Here is a 19,322-nt window from a genome sequence, read left to right as displayed (position 1 = left end):
TTTGGATACACAACTATCATCGAGTTCCCTTGCGCACCGTTGCCGCTGTCGAACCACACAGCTTTACCCCCGACACTCGTTCTGAAAGATACCTTAAGTTACGTTTGGCTGCTTCGGCACTACCAAACTTTCACCTTCGTCCTACCATGGCAGCAGTTAATCATTCGTCCTCTGCTGCTGCAGACTCATCCGACTACTACGAGTCCCCTTCGAGACCCTCTTCAAGACCGACCAGTGCTTCTCGCCATAGCCCGGTCCGCATTCCCAATCTCGATCATGCCGAGGGTCCAAGACTGCGCGATGGGCCAGTCTCTCCTGTTCGCGTTAATTCACAGCAGGGAAACTGGGTCCAGCCTTCAAACGCTGATGTGGAATATACTCCGAAGCAAGCCTTGAGAGGAGAATTGGTTGACCGAACTCTTCATCCGCTACCTTCGCCCCCGGAATTTGCTCCTCCTCCACCTCCACAACACGGTCGATCAGAGCCAACGAGCCCTCGGGAATTACAAAATATGACTTCAGCGGTTAGAGACAGCTCTGCATTGTCTTCTGATACAATAGCTATGCCTGGATCTACTAAGCCAACGCCGACAGAAAGAGTCCGCGACCAAGACCAATATCGAAACAGTCGTGAATCAGATGAAACTACGAGCACAAACCCACAACAAGTCTCGATCGAGTCTTCGGCGACAACAAGCGCAAGCTCTCTTTCTGGTGTAAATGAGAATACCGATGGTCAGGCATTAGGTGAATCTCCAGAAAGCTCCATTATTGAAGGCAACGTGCCCGAGGTGCCGCTCTTTCAGTATCACCATCAGAAAGATTTTCCACCAAGTGTTCCCAACGCGGAAGTCAAGAACTCTTCAACTCCTGATTTGTCTGAGAGCGCTTCGAGTGTTGGCCGCCACCTTACTCCAAACCCCGGTAATCATATGAGGACTTCTCTCCCTCGGCCGCCGTCTTCTTATTCTGTCTATTCTGACTCTCGTGGTCGCTCTCCAGGCTTGATTCCAGGTGGCCCACAGTCACGTAAATCTCCTGATGTAAGACAGTCGACATATGCAGAATTACTGAATGCGCCTTATCCTCAACAAGCACCGGCGCCTCTGACTCCTGATAACTCGAACCTCCGAACTGTCATAGGCAATAATGCGTCTCTCCTCAGTACACAAAAGACTTTGGACATGTATCGTGCGAACGTCAAGAAGACGAATGACTCCTCGATCCAGTACTCATTTGCCATTTTCCTGATTTCGACTGCCCAGGAACAAGGTTTGGACTTTTCGGACCCTAAGACGCGCAAGAATAGTCCGAAACCTCAAAAAGGCCGTGATAGCCCAGCTGCTGAAGGTTCAGTGCCGAGCCCTCACGAGTTGGTTCGCGAAGCTCGACAAATTCTGCAGCGTCTTGCCAGTGCGGGCTACCCTTTTGCCCAATACTACCTTGCAGATGGTTTTGCCTCTGGGCTTTTCAGTAAGGGTAAGGAGGACTATAATTCGGCCTTCCCACTGTTTGTTCTGGCGGCAAAGCATGGACATGCTGAATCTGGATATCGAACTGCGTTGTGCTACGAATTTGGCTGGGGCTGCCGAAAGGACCCTGCTAAGGCGGTACAGTTCTTGCGCACAGCTGCCTCGAAGCGTCACCCCGGTGCCATGACACGTTTGGGTAAGGCCTGCCTATCTGGTGACCTTGGAGAGAAGCGCTATCGAGAAGGAATTAAGTGGATGAAGCTTGCTGCTGAAGCCGCTGATGTACAATACAACTCAGCACCGTACCAGCTTGGTTGCTTGTATGAGAATGGATATGGTGCGGATATTTTCAAGGATGACAACCATGCTGCCGAGCTTTTTACCCAAGCTGCCGAGCTGGGGCACCCTGAGGCTAATTATCGTCTTGGGGATGCCTATGAGCACGGCCTACTTAATTGCCCCCGAGACCCAGCTCTTAGTGTACATTTCTATACTGGAGCAGCTGAACGTGGACATGCTGGTGCCATGATGGGTTTGTGTGCGTGGTACATGGTCGGCGCTCCTCCGATTCTGGAGAAGGACGAGGAGGAGGCCTACGAGTGGGCGCGCCGATCTGCTGATTTGGGTGAGTCTTGCTTTCACGTCAATGCATTGAGGCAAGTTTACTAATAACAACACAGGTTTTGTCAAGGCACAATATGCCGTTGGTTACTTTACAGAGATGGGCATCGGATGCCGTCGTGATGTCTTGGAGGCCAATGTTTGGTATGTCAAGGCTGCCGATGCCGGTGAGGAGCGAGCCAAACAACGTTTGGCCATTATCCAAGCGGCTGTCAGCGGACAGGGCACCCCGATGGAGGTTGCTCCTCCGCGCAACGGAAAGATCCAGAAGAACGGCAAAGACGACAAGGACTGCATCGTGATGTGATGGAAGCAGGCGAATTTTTATTCGTTCTGGGTTCAATATTGGGAGGCACATAATCAACGACGACTACGCTTCTTAATGAAAATGCGGCTGAAGCGCATATCGACTATCGACTTTTACTGTCATTGCTGATGTCACCAACGACATGTTCTTGGGGCATATATTCTTTATCTATCCCGGCGTACACAGCATCGTATCGCGTATGATTACTTCGCGTGATCTACGGTCCAGAGGGTCGGTTTCCTTTCTAACGTTTCGTATGAGAATCTGTTACGGCATATATTTTTTTCCCGAGCGTCACCTTTAGAGTAATACCAGGCGTGGGATGATGAGATGTAATATGTTGGAGATGGCGGTCCACATCTTTGGTTGGTGTCTAGTTGAGCATAAGTTGCCTGTTTTCAGTGGAAAGGGAACATTATTTGGGTTGTGGTTCACAGCATCTGTTTGTATGGCAAGCACGTTGTGTTGGGTTAGCTTGCAGTGGTGATTAATGTCTTGATTTTGGCTACTGCAGAGAGACACCTTGGAGATAGTCATGACATAGTAATATAATGCCTACCATGAACGAAGGTATGCATAGTACATTCACCACATGAGCCATCCGATGCGATATACGTTTTCGTCCTGCAGCATGTGATATTTCCGTCATCGACTTACTCATGGTTCTTAAACTTAGATGTCTTGGTTGATATGCAAGGGGGTCTCTGGAACTGCTAATGCTCACATGGATGAGTATACAGGGTAGGTTCAGCTATATCTGGATCACAGCAAAGAATGTCATTGTTTCATGGATTTTTGTACTATTTTACTCTGTGAATCTATTATTTGATATATCTTGCCGATTCATATGCCTCCGGTGACTTCATTCACTCGATTTGAGACGTCATGCGTGATGATCTTCTGCTTTGATAGATCGATGATATTCAAGACCATCATCAAACATCTGAACTAGTCCAGATGCAAAAGAGAAAGAAAGGGGCTCCTCAATTCATGACGCTACTTGGGCTATTGTCTTGAACCCTCCCTCGTTGATCTGTTAAACCATGTGACCATCCTCCGTCGTCCAAGCCAAAACACTATGCAAGGGACGAATGACGACTTCGGACGAAGTTAGAGTAGTCAATAGTCTGTCTCGGCACGAATCGATGACTTCTCATCAGTGTTCAAAGCCGCTTTTGTTAAGTTAAGTCTTTACAGGAGTTTCAGGATATTCATCCCGTGTGAAGAAGCTGTTTGTCAGATAGGCTATGTGTCCTGTTGGTTGATCACACAAGTTATTGGCTTACAGGGAGAACCAACAATAGAAAGCATAAACAGGAATAGACCAACCCCCGACCCAGACCGTATCATTCAGCTTGTTCCTAATTTACATCACTCATCATGAAGAAGTTATTTCCGCCTTTGAACTATAATTACCCACTGGACAAAGGCCTCGACAGGGAGCAGTGATTACACTTGTATAATGCATGTACCTAATCCCAGAACTCGGGAAGGGCGTCACTAGTCAGGGCTTGATAGATCTCGATCTGGTACTCGGGCAAAGGAAAGTGTATGTTACAAGGGAGAAACTCCAATTGCACCTGTGAAAGAGTGCTCCCCCACTGGGTCGACCGAGAGCAGGGAGCGAGGGTCTTGACACTGAGACAATCAGCTGAATTGAGGGGTTCTTGGTGTGTTGACGGCGATAGCCCAGGCGCGTTTTGTGTGTTTACATGTCTCGCTATTCTGTTGAAAGATGTTAGTTCAGTGGATAGTGACAATTGACTTATCATGGCTGAAGGGCGGGGATGAGTGGAGTGGATAGGTCTTTATCTTTACAGACAGCGAAACCGCATGAGGATAAACTCTGGTAGCCGTCAGTCATGGTTTGGTTCGATCATCCATATGAGAGGAGAACATGTGTGAGCGATATATTGGCTTGTCTTGTCTTGTCTTCTCGGTACTTGGTTCACTCCACAAGGATTTGAAGTACCTAGGTAGGGTAAGACGATGTGATACCATCCAGCTGGAGTCTATCCAAGTTTCGGGAGCCGGATTTGGAAGCAATTGGGAGTCATCAAAAGATTCTTGTGGCGGTGACGCAATGGCCATGACCATGAGCAACAAAGAACAAGATACCCGACGTGCCATGGTTTCAGCAATTATAGACACCAGAAACAAAGAGCTGGCCTAACTCAACCTCATGGTAAGGCAAAGGCAAGCCGTAAGAAGAATCATGAGCACACTGTACACACATCCATGCCATAACCTTTGCAATACCCATGTCCTGTTCACGTCCCATGTCAAGAGCGACAGGTACTTGATGCACGCACCGACCACCATCGGAAGTGGTTGCGTGCCTCTCCACTTATACCCATAATTGCGTATTCTTCCATTGGTCAAGCTTAGAGATCATGCATGTCTCAATTAACGCGTTGTCGCGTCCAAGTCGCGATTTTCCAACTTCAAACGCGTATTTCTCGCGCCTTTGTGCGGTAATCGCGCGACGATACAAGAACACGACTGTCTTCTGGGGCCAATGACTGGGAATCTGAGCGGCATGCGTTATAAACCGGGCGGTGAATGATTTGTGAATGTCTTGTGAAAATAACTTGACCTGCTGCCCATCGCTTCATAGAGAATATGGTGCAAGTCATCAGGAAGACCACTTCATGATGAGGGAGGCATCAAATTGAGAAGTGCAACCCCAAAGAGAGGAATCAGTAAGTGTCTCGATCGAAAAGATCGAGTATTCATTGGGGATCGAGGAATAATCCTGCCATGCACGTCATCAGTATAACTGAGCATGCTTTGACCGTTCCAGCGTCTAAGACGGGTCCATAATCCTTTCAGCCAGCAAATCGTGCATACTCATGATACTTTTAAACGGGGTAGGGTATCGAAGAACAAAGAGCGGTAGAACTTGAATCAGGCATGATCTCACCGACTCGTTTGTAAAGATTGTCACGAACAAGGTCACGCCGGCACACACTCCCACCGTTTGGTAAATCGTGCTGGTATCATCCATGAACGGCTCAGGAAGTAGGGAGGGGTACGGATATAGACCAAGGAATTTTTTCGTGTCGACACAATACAGATAGTCCCGTGTAAAGCATCTTTCGTCACTTGCAAGTCCTAACATCTAGGACCCTGCAGCACATCAACGTGGAAGCGAGCGGTACGCCATGGTAGGGGAGGAAGAAGGGTAGCGATGGGATGGTCCTAGCCTGTGCCGCGACGGCTCGCTCCCACCAGGCTTAGTAGGGTAGCGAGCGAAGGTAGTGTATCCCACCACGGCTGGTGCGCCAGCGGAGAGTTTTTGTATTATGTGCGTCAAATATTGCTCTTGAGCGACTTGCCAATAGACAGACATGTTGCTTTGTCTCAGGAACAGCCTTTCAACTCGGTTCCGCCGACTGACTAACTGTAACATCATTGAGACATGCCTCCTTTGTGTGGATGAACAAGCGCGGCGTCCAGGTTGCTCGTGTCTATTGGCTGAGCAAAAGACTCTCCGTGTTGGACCAAGACAAGACAAAGTTGATCAACTTGGCAGGATCCAGCAAGGTTACCTGATGCAGTGTAGATAGTTCGATCCAAATACTAGTACGCAGTAGTACACAAAATTCTGTAACTGGTGTGTCTGACTCTGCACTCTGCATTAAACCCTTGTCTTCGTGGGATGCACAGGATAGTAAGCTGGTGTCTCGAGTCAGGTAGGGCATCAAACCCAACATGGACAGTATCCATGGGTTTCTAGACCTAGAAACACTAATTAGATCCTTCGACTCAAGGGCGATTGTGTAAGAGGGAGACGTTGAACAAGCGAAAACGTGTTAGGCTTCTTGTCATGTGTAATTGATTTGGACTTGGTCACATTCAGTGTCTTGCCCTTGAAAGGATTGTGAAGGGCTGAGCACTGGTGAAGCTCTTCTGTATTTGCTCAGCCCTGCCATTCTGCTTGCTTCTCCAAATCCATGACCTAGGCAATGTGAGATACACAGAGGATACGTTTAATTGTGTCCTGGTTGAAATTGTGAGCCAATTGTCGTGTATCGATATCGCGGTCGAAATGATAGAAAGAAAGAACAAAAAAAGTGAGCGGTAGTGTCGTATGATTTGATTGTGGGGACATGTGTATAGATTTGCTCAGTCCTTCTTTTTCTCGCCTCGGCTTCATGACACTGAACAGATCAATATTGCGGAACCATGTCGCCAAACGATTACGAAACGAGGGATTGCAATCGATTCTTTCTTTTCTTCTTTCGGCTGTGTGTGTAGAACTATGATCTGCATTTGTCTGTCTTGGACATGGCCTGGCTATTTCTTGCATAATGATCGAAGGGATAAAGGTGAAGGTTTATTGCTTTTGGCTCAGTAGAGGGAGAGATACGGAGAAGAATATGCAGGGGCCAATCGAGCCGTTGAAAAGACGTCAGAAAAGGCAATACTTTGATCGATAGATGAAAAAGATAAAGGGATAACGAGGGGGATCGGACACAACACCTACCCTAAGGTTCTAGACAATGAACACTGGAGTTGAAGGGTTAAGGGTTAAAGAAAGGTGGATGACTACATCGATAGTGATTTTTTTTGGCGGAGTATCACACGATGTGAAGGGGAAGCAAAGGGGAAAAGACAAAGACACAATTAATTACAACTGGTTTAAACCATAGTGAGGCTGTTCATTAACAGCTTGTAATCGGGCATGAAAGTGTGTTGAGGTTGAAGCCGTTCAAGATGTCTCAGGTATATTTGTGTAATTGGACAAGAAAGTCGTCAGCTTCGTCGATAGGTACAGTGCAATACTCGGCAGGGATTTGCATGCAAGTGATATATGTCTGCACTTTGTGATGAAGCAGGTACGGACACACTCAGGGCAGGTAACCCATGTTTGAGTTGGTCTTTCTTTCCTTTCTCTGTCGTGTAAATCTATTTGTGACTTCTTACCCGGAAGTCACGAACAAGCACCTCACCTCAGTCTGTCTTTGTGTTCAGTTAGATCCAAAAACAGGTGCTCTCACCCCCTGTAATGCCCTTGTAGTATGGATCGAGCCCCAACAATGGATGGACACCACAACCTGGAGGTAGTGGAGGTACCCATCCACAGACCCAACTGGGCTCTGGAGTGTGGACTTTTTGAGCCCAAAATACTTTTTGGTCAAAGAGCAGGACTGCCAGGTTACGACGATCAGGCGGTGCACGGGGTCCCTCACCCGTCTTTAACTCTCGTGTCTACCTGGGTACCTGGGTAGGTTTACGAAGACTGCACTGTACTGTGCTGTCAGTCCTCGACCTTTACCGCTACCTCGAAGCTGTTAGATTTACCGCTGCCGCTAAAACGGGCGCGACGTAAAACTCACGGGAGGGTCCAGTCCACGTCGTTGAGGCGTCTGGATAGGCGTAGGGGAGGTACAGTATCTGTTGGTTTCTGTGCAGCCTGCCAACGCACCTCCCTCAATGGACTGAAGAAGTTAGGTGGAGTGCAGTGGGTACCACAGACCCCAATTGCGACTGCCTGCAGCTGCAGCTGCTAGAGCTGCAAGTGCGAGTGCAGGTGCACTGTGAATTGTGGACTGTGAACTGTGGAACCTTCACCTGGACCCTCCTTCCCACCCTGGTCCAGCACAAGGTTCTTCTCGTCCACTTCCACATCCATATTAGGCCACTGCGTCCCTGCCCCTTCCCATGCCATTCCCATGCCACTTGCCTGACCAACCCCCCGTTCATTCCAATTCCCACCACAACCACCGCATTTCCTACTCTTCACTCCGACAACAGACTCCTTTCTACCTACAACAAACATCAACACAAACACAAACAGTCAAACCACCAAATTATTTACATTACTCAACCCGGCAGCCGCATCGCAACTTATTCATATTCCGTCAACCCGCTTTCTCACTCACCACTTACAACCCTCGTCAAGACCCTAACTTTCCTTCCTGACGGACTTTTGCGCCAGCGCCGCGTCTTATCCCAGTCGCAATCGCACCACACGCCAACCACACGCTCAACCACTTTTAACAAAACAACAACTGTTGCTGTGATCAAATTTCGCATCAAACTTCGAAATCATACAACTTCAAACCGCAAATATGCTCCTCCCGTCTGCGCTACCATGCGATGCGTCGCACTCAGCTCACTCCCGACTTCAACACTCGCTCTTCTCTCCTCCCGCCAGCCCTCCAGCATCCTCACACGGTTCCTTCGCCAACCTCATGACCACTTGCCGCTCACTCCAATCACTTCTATCGATGCCTACGCCCATCGTTACCGACTCTCGCCCTGCTCCTTCTCACACTCAACTACCAACTCCACCACTCGCTCACGCCGCGCCTCCTCTGAAGTTGCGCCTGCGACCACGCCCTCAACGTCGCGAGCCAGTCGGACCCAAGAAGGTCACTAAGCGCGCCGCACCCCGCACTACCAACAAGAAACGTCGCGTTGCCGACGAAGAGATGGACCGCTATTCATCAGCAAGCGAGTCTGGTAGCGAGTCCCCGTCGCGTTGCTCTCTGGAGCAAATGGCACCCTCAACACCCAGACGTACGCGCATTGCTCCCGAGCAATTGCCGCTTGGTCTCGATCGTTCTGACTTTCACAACATGCACCTTCGACAAGGTGGTCACCTCATCAACGAGGAGGACTCTGATGAAGAGGACTGGAGTGCTGAGGACGATCGCGTACTCATTGAGATTGTATTGGAGAAGCTTAGGCTGTCCAAGGCAGAATGGCAAGATTGCGCCCGAAATCTCGGCCGCGATCGTCATGCTGTCGACCGTCGTTGGAAGACACTATTGCTCAATGGCGACGTCGGTCTCAAGTCGCGACCAGGTCGTTAAGCAAACTTTACGGATCTTACAAGCATCTTCTCACGTACATGATTTATACATTTGATATTTAGCGAAAGCCTCGGCCGACCGTCATCGGTAGCGAGCATATATAAACTGGCGGGACTACAGAACATGGGGCAATGGATTGCCATTGGCGTTTGGGTATTGATTCCCATTTTGTAATGATATCCCCACACGCAGAAAGCGTGCGTCTTAAGTTTCATGTTTGCTTTTTTGAACTAAGAATTGGAATTGGCTACTATAGACGTCAAAGAATTTACAGATAGTGAACATGATTGTTTCACTTTTTACTCAAAATCTGCCTGTATCTCTTCATTCACGTGTGTTCCCCTTGAATTAATGCCATTAACCAACCACCTGCACCATGTGGTAACCGTCGCGGATAACCGTTGTGGTTCCATCAGGGTCTCGTCGCCTACACCAACCACCTTATTTTGTCTCAACGGTTATCAGAGTGGCTGGACAATCCATGCACATCCTTGGTTATCGTAAGTTTCCACAAATGACATTTTCTTCATGGAGCACAGTATCAATCGGATTGCGATCAATTGCAATCCGAGGCGCAATTGTGTGCTGAAGCTTGACATCCATTTAGTCTATCATGAAGTTTGTTGACATTTGAAACTTCCAACCTAATTTTCAAAGCTAACCCAGATTCTCTTCGCTTCATCCGTGAACGAGTCAAGCATTATCATCTGCTACGTACTGTTAGTCTCTGTCAACTGATCGTAGCTCCGTCTTGTCCCTCATCTGGTCCTTATCCATCGCTCATCCCGCATTCTAGCCCAGTCACATCGGCCAAGCGCACGGTCAGTCCGAGCGATACTGAACGATACGATACGCGAAGAAAGCATCCATCTGGATAGCAACGATACTAGTCCATCTAGTCCATCAAGCACTGGAGCAAAAATACCAATGCATTAGGTACTACTGTCCCTCCTGGCCTCTGCGCGTTTCACACTTCACACCAAGAAAAGCTCAGTTGATACCTATGATAAACTTTGCGCTTGGGCTGTCAGCCTGAGCCAGGGTCCTTCCACTGATCTTCTGCCTGTCTTCGATCTCTCAACTTGACTTAGCGTGAGCCCGTACCGGGGAAAGGGACGGGCGCGGCGGCGGGCCGAGATGGGGGTTGGGCTGTTGCTGGGTGACCTGTAAGGGTTGTTTATTGTTGACTATCAAGATGAAATTAGACATCCATCGTCTTAACATTCGGTATGTGTTAGATGAAACAGAGCTTAATCAACCTCCCAATGCAAAGATAGTATAGTTTCATAAGAACATAGGTCTAATTTAATTTCCCAGAGCAACCACTATGCTCTCATGCCTTGATTGTGCCTGTCTATGAGACCATGCCATGTGCTTCTAAAAACCTGCAGCAAACCGTTGATGCACCCCCCTTGCTTCGCCTGCCACGCCATGTATATCATTAAAGTGGAATTTTGACTCCGTACAAACTTCTATATCGCCGATCTTGCCCTCCAATAATCCTCGAGACTCGGAACCACCGGTGATAGAGGTTACGGTATTCGTGGGAAAATGAAGGCAACAAACCTCCGAGCCAACTGTGAATGCAAAGTCGATGAGTATGAATGTAAAGCTTATACAACCGAACCGAACCGTTCTGCTATGCTATGTTGCGCAGAAAATAAGAAAATCTACAATGGTAAAATGTTGTGCGGGAAAACGCAAGACGAAAGGATGGAGAAGGACTGGGGACACTCATCCATCCTAAGGAGGTGTCATCTGCTCCTCCATGAGCATCTTGCGGACCTCTGTCTCAAGTGTTTGCTCTGCCACGGCGGGATCTTCATCCTCGACAGCTCCTGTGACCTTGTTCGCGAGCTCGATCTTCTTCTGACATGCCTTGTAGATGAGCTCCTCGATAGTATTAGTGGAGATGAGTCGAATGATTTCAACATCTCGTTTCTGGCCGAGACGATGGGCGCGGTTCTCTGCTTGGATGTCGTCCTGAGGATTGTCCGACTGATCAAAGATGATGACCTTGTTGGCAGCCGTGAGATTGATACCGGTGCCGCCTGCTCCAGTAGTGAGCAGGAAGACGGGAATCTCAGGGTCATCATTGAACTCATCGATCAGCGTCTGTCGTTCTTCCACACTGGTGCTACCCATCAGGACTCGATGCTGGATGCTTTGTTGAGCAAGAACCTCTTGCAGCAGCTCAATGACACGAGAGAATTTGCTGAAAACCAAAACTCGATCACCGTTCTCTTGGTATTGGTTGATCAGTTCCAGTAGCTTCTTAACCTTGCCACTGTCCATTTCTGTCTCCGGGGGAATGTCGAATTTCCCGAGGAGCCCTGGGTAGTCGCGGCACCAGAGATGGAGACCAAAGTCTGAGGAATCCTTGAGCTCCTGAATCAGATGCTTGATGTCTGGTTGACGTAGGTCATCCTGCGAGACACTATCCATGAGGATTTTGGCCATTTTTTCAACCTTCTTGTCGTCAAAGTGACGTCGGAAGAGGAGTGGATGTAAAGCTGCCTTGCGCAACTGCATCCAACAATTGTTCTGATCGTTTCCGCGACCACGAGCCTTGGTTACACGCTTCGAAGGCTCCATCTTGAATGTCTCTTCGTACTCGGCGTACACTTGCTTCTGCTTCTCATCCAGGTCGCAACGAACGACAGTGCAGATCTTGGGAGGCATGTCGGATAGGACCTGGTCCTTACGACGCTGGAGAATAAACGGCTCCAGAATAGTACGAGCTCGCTTGACACGCTCGCTATACAGGAAAGCACCATTGGAAACATCTCGAATGGTGACCTTTTGACTGAAGATGTACTGTATATGTTCCATACAGCCCTTGAATATTTCGGGATTAATAAAATTCAGAAGTGAAGTCATCTCCAACAAGTTGTTCTGCACAGGAGTTCCTGTTAAACATCGTTAGCATCGACACTGTTTACCAAAAATAAGGACACCATACCTGTAAGGAGCATCTTCCACGACGCCGGAATGCGGCGAAGATCTCTGTAGATCTTGGTCTGGGGATTTTTCATCTTGTGACCTTCGTCGAAGATGGCAGCATTAAGTCCAAAGGACTGCATAGACTCGATATCTGTTTCGTTGTTGATCTGAGAGTATGTTGCAAGAACGACATGGTATGCCCCAGACTGATCTGCAATCTCCTCTGCGATCTCAGCTCGCTGGGCCTGAGAACCTCGATATCCGATGACCGATAGATCGGGGGCAAATTTTTCGAACTCGACAAGCCAGTTGTTGTACGTACTGGGCGGAACGACAACGAGGTTGGGCCATGGCCGTCTTCTCTTGTCGCTACCTCTCTCTCTACTCTCTTCATAATCTTCATAATCTTCAACAAGATGACTGATGAGCGAGATGACCTGGCAAGTTTTGCCCAAACCCATCTCATCGGCTAGAATACAGCCAATGTTGAAGTTGTAGAGCAAGGACATCCAGTTGAGACCGACGAGCTGAAACGGCTTCATTTTGCAGTGTCCATCCATGTACCTGGGCTGTTTAGCGATAGGTGGGCGCACGTATTTGGGCGCGCTGATGCTTGTAGGAGTGGGAGGGAGGTCCTCAGAGTCCTGTCGTTGGCCTTGCAGCTTATCATGACCAAAAGTGTCAATGTCCCAGGTGTCAACTTGCTGCTTGATAGCCTTGGCATCACGCTCGCACTTTGCAACAACGTTGTCGATTGCTTCAACTGCGTTGTGGAAAACTTCCACAGCCTCAACCACGTTCTCTCCAATGCTGACCTTGGAGGCTTTCCTTGCGCCAGGTTTCTTGCCGACAGTGACACGCCTGGCTGATGAAATATCGTTGAAGGGCCGCTTCGCGATTATGCACTCAAGCTGATCCTCCTTCATACCCGTCATGGCCGCCAATTCTTGGATAGTGCAAGTGTTGAGAGAAGTCAGCACCCTATCGTCTTCGTCGTCAGAAAGATCTGGTGACGCCTCGGCCTGGTAGGCTTCTTCCTTGTCATCGTCGACAAGATCAATGACCAATGGATCGTCGCTCGACGCGTGCGCAGGTGCCGCAGCAGGCGAAGATGGGAACGGTGGTGAAGATGGAACAGACTGCTTTCGAAGTCCTTGCACCAATCGTCGTCGAGGAGGCAGCTTCTCGGGGCTAGGGGATGCTGTGTGAGATACAGAACGTGAAGTATCCCGGCTGTTTGTTGCTGATGTTTGCAAAGCTCCCTTGCTGATCAGGCGCCTACCAGTCTTAGGCTTTGAAGCTGGTCTGGGCTGAGATGCCCGGCGCTCAAGAAAACTGATTGTGTTGTCGAGATCATATTCACACGCATCTAAAGCCTCCTTTGCTTTGTGTGATGGAACACTGTCCCCAAAAACATCGAATATCTGTCGGAGTTTTGTTGTAACATCGTGCCTCGCGGACGGTTTGGGCTCGGGTCTGTACGCGAATGCCGCGACCTGTGCCTTAAACGTTGTCGGTCGGATATCACCGCGGGGAGGTGTGAGGTCGTCCTCGTCGTCTGAAATGAGGCTGATAGGCTCTTGAGCCGGACGCTTATTGTTCATGGAGGGAAAAGTCCGCTGTGGTGGACGGAAGACTGTGCCAGCAGGGGCGAGTCGGTTGCCTAGCGGTGTAGACTTCTTGGCCTGTTGGAAAGGTGAGGACGCAGGAACTTCAATTATGCTGCTTGCAGGTGATGAGGATCTCATAGGTGCAAGTGTAGGTTTTTGGAGGACTTGGGTCGGCTGTGTTGTCTGTGGATCTCGTAGAAAAGCGGACGGGGAGCAGGGAATGGTATCAGCTAGGTCGTCGTCGTCAATGGTGATTGTGTTGTGAGCGAGCGACGGGGTGCGTGGTAAAGCGTTTGAGTGCCGGATTGGCAAGGGTGAAGAGTTTCGTGCCATTATATATTTCTGAGAAATATGCGCATCCGATAGAATAGGAGGGAGTTAATCGAAACTAGCTTTTCGGGGGCGGAGACCGCCAGTGCAATTGAGCGGTTCGAGCTTTTTGCTGTTTCTCTTCCAGCGTTAATTGTTCGGTCAACGGGCAAAAGAGCACTGGACGAAAGAGGCAGACGGGCGTTACAATGAGGACCGAAGAGGAAAAAGAAAAGACTGAATGAGAGAAGAAATAAAAAACTGATAGGCAAATAACTCTTGATCGAGTGGAAGAAGCGGCAGGCAATGCTCAAGAGTTACAGGATGTTCCAATCTAAATCCTTCCTAGAGGGGCGTTAAAGAGGGTGGAGATTTTTCTAAAGTGACCCGACCACCTAAACTCGCTGCGAGACGCGACCCGCATAAACGGTATCGCGAAATCACGTGAGGTTGATATCTAGGTAGGGAAGAGGATGCATGCGATAGAATACGCAAGTGGATGTTAATCTGGAGTAGACCAACGGGAATAGCAATTGGTTGGAAAGGAGTTATTGGAGAGAGATCAATTCGATTCTTTATTGTTTTTATTTCTCAAGGTCTATTGTAAGAACAAAGAGCTCATTTTTCTCCTGCGTATGTTTCTCCAAGCTCAAGCTCAAGCTCCTTTGCACGTGCAAGTGGGACATCCACCTCCAGCCTCATAGCTCAATTAGGTAGCCTCAACTCAACCACGACACAGACGATACCATCAATCCATTTGAACAAGGGCACAATATCTCCCTATTTCTTTTTTGTTCAAAATGGCTACCCGGCGCATTGTTGCTACTGAAAAGACTTTCCTTGATAAGGATGACCCCATTGACGAAACCTCGAGCACTGCTCCTGCTGTCCCCAGGTAAGTTTTATCCTTCACTCAAACCACCACTGTCGCCACAGGTGTACTTGTCTGCGATAATTTCATTTGACAATTGTATCGAGACTGACATAATTGAAATAGTCACGTCATCTACAAGCTTCTGGCCTTTACTTTTGCCATGATTGTTGTGCCCATTGGCTCATACTTCCTTACCGTCAACACTGTCTTCAATGGCAAGTCTCTCCTCTCATTCCTGCGCGTCACAACTCAAACTAACGCTGCCCAGGCAACTCTTCTCTCGCTGGTGGTTTGGCTGCTGTCTTGGCCAATGTAGTCCTTGTGGGATACATTATTGTTGCTATGAAGGAGGACCAGTCGGACCAACTAAAGCCAGAAAGCAAGAAGGACAAGTAGACACAAAACCAAGACCTTTTAATACAAGTGATTCACGCCCATCGATTCTGAAATGCACATGTATAGTTTTGAGTCATCCATCTCGATTATTTTCTCACGTCATCTTCATGAGTTTGCCCTTCTGGCCGACCATCATGTCTGGATGACTGCTACAGCCACGTATATATGCTATGTACGTCTCAGGGTTTGTTATGATTAATGGTGATCGTGGCGGTAGATCCAGCTTTTACTCCGCATCTCAAGGATATCCTCAAGGGGACCAGTTGCACAAAGTCCAGCCTGCCAACGCCTCGTACAGTTTCGTGTGCTAATGTACCATCCCATAATAAATTCAAGCCCTTCGCCTTGTCTTGTCGTCAAGACACCTCATCATCCTGACCTTAAACCAATTTGACTAAAGTAAAAACAAAGCTCGCTCAGCCGGCCCCATGGCAGGGGCAAATCGCAAGTTGTAGGAGTATACTCGGTATCCACCGCAAAAAATCGTCGAATAGAACACGGCTATTTAACGCTGTCCGACCGTGGCATTCCGACGTTGAATATCAAAGAAACGGGTATCGACAAAGGAGAGTGGGTGATTGTTGCATGAGGTTTGTGCGTGTACGTTTCAAACGTGTATCGTCATTACTGAACTGTTGGGTTTTCAAGAGTTTTTACTGAACCTACGAGAAAACCAACTCTTGCGCTTGTCCCCGCCAGCTGTTTGCTGGGGTTGTTGTGCTGATTGTTGCGTGGAAGTTCTCCTCAAAAGAGTGTTCTTCTGCTTCTGAGCTGGCAACGAAGCCTGATCATGCGCCGGAGTAGGTTGCGCATGAGAAGGTGGTGGCATTTGAGGATTTCCTCCATATCCGTTCGCACCGGGAGCTGGGTAAGGGCGTGACTGATATCCTGGCTGAGGTTGGGAGGAACCTGACGCATGCTCGTTAAAAGGCTCGCGGCGCTTAGCCGGCATTGTCCGATCAATCGAGCTGTTGTCGCTACTCGTAGGGTCTGTCTGATAACCTGCGTGGTCTGAATTGCCGCTGCCCCCAGCAGAAGTCACGGTCTCATAGGATCGATCCTTGTGAGGCAGGGGATATATGGCTTGGTCATGACCGTTCTGGTATTGCGGCTCTGATTGCATCCTAGACATTCGTTGCCGCGATGGACCAGTGCCGTAACCGTTGCTGTAAGCCTGACCATCGAAATAGTTGCTTCGGGACCCCGAATCGTATTGATTGCCCTCCGGCCTAAGCGAAACTGGACGGCTGTTGTAGTAGCTATCACGGGGGAATCGTGGCTGGTTGCTAAACGAGCTGTTACGCTTATTCCAGTTGGCTTGCGAGTCTGTTTCTACACCAGAGTTAGTGATTGGACTACTTTGGTGGTTGATTTTGTACATACCTGCTCGGTAAAGAGATTTGCGCGAGTACCCCCCGTCGATCGCAGCCTCGAAACTTCGAATAGTGTCTAAGGGACGCTCCCATCTGTTTCGTGTCGGGTTCGATTTGTCGGGATCCTCTGCATAGATTGTTAATTACGTCGTCGTTAGACACAGGGAAATTGACTGACCGATAGAATTGCCATAATGGTCTTTGTGTTGCATAGATCGTAGTGGAGCGTAACTCGACTCGGTAATCATGGCGGCTTCGGCGGCTGTTCATCACATCAGCAAATGATCTCTCTCTTTCTCCTCTGTTATCGAGTTTGTAAAAGGACGACATACAAGGCTCTGCTTCGTTCAAAGCAAAAGTAGGATCCGCTGTGCTATGCAAACGCTTCGCTTCCTTCTCTGCGTGGGTTTCGTGTAAGTCCTTGCTACCAGAGCTCTTATGCGACTTTTGAGAATGAAAGCTGAAGGTTCGGTTGTGAGCAGGCGGGTTCTGCGAAGTTTTGTGTGGTGAAGCCGGGGCAGTAGGTTGATATTGCTTCTGATAATGCTCTTGCGCCGGATAATTCGCCGGCGCTGGTGGGTATTGACGATACTGCTCGGTGGAGGTCGCCATGGTTGCGGCGCTTGGGGGCACGACTGTTTTATTAGACGTATTGCTTGGCAGAGACGGATCTCTGAACGGCCCTTACCCTTGACGATTAGAGTCTCAGGGTGATAAGAGAGTGGAGAGTTGTAAGCGATCGACCGATGCGATGGGGACAGTGGGTAAGTGCTGGAGCGTGCAAGGAGCAGGTTGCGTCGGGGAGAAATGACCGAAACCAGACGAAACGGTTGATACTAGCAAGGACGTCCAGGACTTATCGTGGGCCCTGGGAGACGGATATATTGGGAGTGGAGATGTTAGGAGTCGTTTGGCTTAAGAGACTCTTGTAAGAAAAGAGGTTGGGGCTTGCGCGAACAATAATGTGTTTGGCTGCAGCAGAGTTTTGGGGGGTACGTATCGCACTTAGTCGTTGACCGGATCCCGGAAAATGGGTGGGGTTGGCGCCTGCAGTCTGCAGTGCGAGAGAAGAGCAAGGTACAGCTGGGCTTATAAAAAGACGAGTGGCTAGGAAGACGACAAGATGATACCGTATTTTGCGCGCCAAAGTGAGGTGACGACCAGTATGGCTGATGGCTGCGGGTGTCTCTGTTTCTGACCGTACACGGGACGAAACGATGCAATCATTCGTTGGCACCGTGGTCCGTGTTCTTTGACTGGGATCAGCACTCTAATTGTGAGCAACCATCAGACAGCAAAGTTGCAAGCGAGCAATGCACTGATTTCTTGCACTTGGCGTTGGCCGTGAAACAATCCAGTACAGTAAAAAGCGGCCGGGATGTGGGCGGTGCAAATCGGTGTTTACTCTATCAAGTCGCGCTTCAAAAGTAAGCTAAAATGGCGCTGGGTGCGTTTTGCTGCTAATGCCTGCGGCTGCGTGATAATGATGTGGGATATGCGGGCAGATCCTCGTAAATTGACTGCCACCTCTGCGATCCGCTCGACGTTTCTTTGGATTATCGGGGCTTATCCCTTTTCGTGTTTGACTGATCTTTTTTTATCTTCCTTGTGCTGGGGTATGTCAACAGAGGGAGAAGATGCTCTGCGTTTCAGTCAAACAGTACTGTATGAGATACAGTGCTTCGTAAGTGCTTGCGTTGGGACCCAGTGCCTGACGTTTTTGTCCAGGTTTGTTTCTTGACGTCACTATCGATTGGAAATTTCTAGTGTCGACTGGTGCGCAAAACGTTCAGGGGGAACTGAGCCGTGCCACGTTGAATCGTGCTCGGAAAAATCGTCCGCAGTGGCTTGCCTTGCTAGCAGCTCTCAGACTTAGGACTCAATAGACGGACAGGGGTACGGATTTCGTGGTGGGGTCTCGCGTGTTGTCGAGTCACTAGGAAGCGATGGAATGGAGTTGACGGTTCCTCTCGATGGTGGGGGTTAACGAAGGTCGTTATCTCGAAATGCCCTGCCTGCCCTGCAATTCGGTTGTTTGTGGAACTGGAGCAGCCAAGCCAAGTATAATGAGATGAAAACCTGGGGATGGCTGGCAGATAGATAGTCTAATTGTCGTAGAGGAATTGTTTGTTTAATGGGGTCTTGACCGCGGATCGAATGAGTCCCAGGGATTGCTGGATGGATGGTTGGCTGATGGCAGGTAAGATACCGATATCCGAGGATGAGATGGGGTGTGAGTTGAAACGATCGCAACGAGGGACAAACGGATGAAGCGAAGGCGAGAGAAAACTATTCTCAAGTAATTAAGAGTGTGTGTTAGAGAGAAGAAAAGAGAGGCTTTTTAGGGAAAATGAAAGGGAGCTGGCGGCCAAGACGTTTTTAAGTGAGGTGATCTGCTTCTAGATAGAGGTAGGTAACTGTAGGTTGCCGCGCCTTCCCTCCCGCGAACTCGTGTTCATCAATCCACCGGCTTCCTTCCTTGTGACTTTGGTTGGTATCGTACAGTAAGTCAGCTAACTGAGTTTCTGGGTCAGTTTGAGGCTCAACACCACACCAATATTGGCAATGGATGTACAATCGGTACGTGGCCTAG

The 19,322-nt window shown here is 49.0% G+C and overlaps 5 protein-coding genes across 5 annotated transcripts; 3 read left to right on the top strand and 2 right to left on the bottom strand.

Annotated features, from left to right (window-relative positions):
• Positions 1 to 146: 146 nt before the first annotated feature.
• FIESC28_10558 (uncharacterized protein) lies at positions 147 to 2,400 on the top strand (the record flags this gene model as incomplete). Its single annotated transcript, XM_031164689.1, has 2 exons — positions 147 to 2,097; positions 2,153 to 2,400. 2 exons carry the CDS (start codon positions 147 to 149, stop codon positions 2,398 to 2,400), a joined length of 2,199 nt encoding a protein of 732 aa, XP_031011253.1.
• Positions 2,401 to 8,477: 6,077 nt separating this feature from the next.
• Positions 8,478 to 9,224, top strand: FIESC28_10557 (uncharacterized protein; the record flags this gene model as incomplete). Its single annotated transcript, XM_031164688.1, has 1 exon — positions 8,478 to 9,224. The coding sequence occupies one exon, from the start codon at positions 8,478 to 8,480 to the stop codon at positions 9,222 to 9,224; it is 747 nt and encodes a 248-aa protein (XP_031011252.1).
• Positions 9,225 to 10,967: 1,743 nt separating this feature from the next.
• FIESC28_10556 (uncharacterized protein) lies at positions 10,968 to 14,110 on the bottom strand (the record flags this gene model as incomplete). The annotated part of the gene is made up of 2 exons (XM_031164687.1): positions 10,968 to 12,133; positions 12,187 to 14,110. 2 exons carry the CDS (start codon positions 14,108 to 14,110, stop codon positions 10,968 to 10,970), a joined length of 3,090 nt encoding a protein of 1,029 aa, XP_031011251.1.
• A 776-nt stretch (positions 14,111 to 14,886) lies between these two features.
• Positions 14,887 to 15,276, top strand: FIESC28_10555 (uncharacterized protein; the record flags this gene model as incomplete). Its single annotated transcript, XM_031164686.1, has 2 exons — positions 14,887 to 14,981; positions 15,084 to 15,276. The coding sequence occupies 2 exons, from the start codon at positions 14,887 to 14,889 to the stop codon at positions 15,274 to 15,276; spliced, it is 288 nt and encodes a 95-aa protein (XP_031011250.1).
• Positions 15,277 to 15,999: 723 nt separating this feature from the next.
• FIESC28_10554 (uncharacterized protein) lies at positions 16,000 to 17,341 on the bottom strand (the record flags this gene model as incomplete). The annotated part of the gene is made up of 4 exons (XM_031164685.1): positions 16,000 to 16,688; positions 16,740 to 16,856; positions 16,908 to 16,991; positions 17,062 to 17,341. 4 exons carry the CDS (start codon positions 17,339 to 17,341, stop codon positions 16,000 to 16,002), a joined length of 1,170 nt encoding a protein of 389 aa, XP_031011249.1.
• Positions 17,342 to 19,322: the final 1,981 nt, after the last annotated feature.

This window comes from Fusarium coffeatum (assembly GCF_003316985.1).
Source record: "Fusarium coffeatum strain FIESC_28 chromosome Unknown BRIP53273_contig_321, whole genome shotgun sequence".
In the NCBI taxonomy this organism is placed as follows: domain Eukaryota; kingdom Fungi; phylum Ascomycota; class Sordariomycetes; order Hypocreales; family Nectriaceae; genus Fusarium; species Fusarium coffeatum.
Note: the sequence above shows the minus strand (reverse complement) of the source record. Positions and strands in the feature narration are given on the sequence as shown.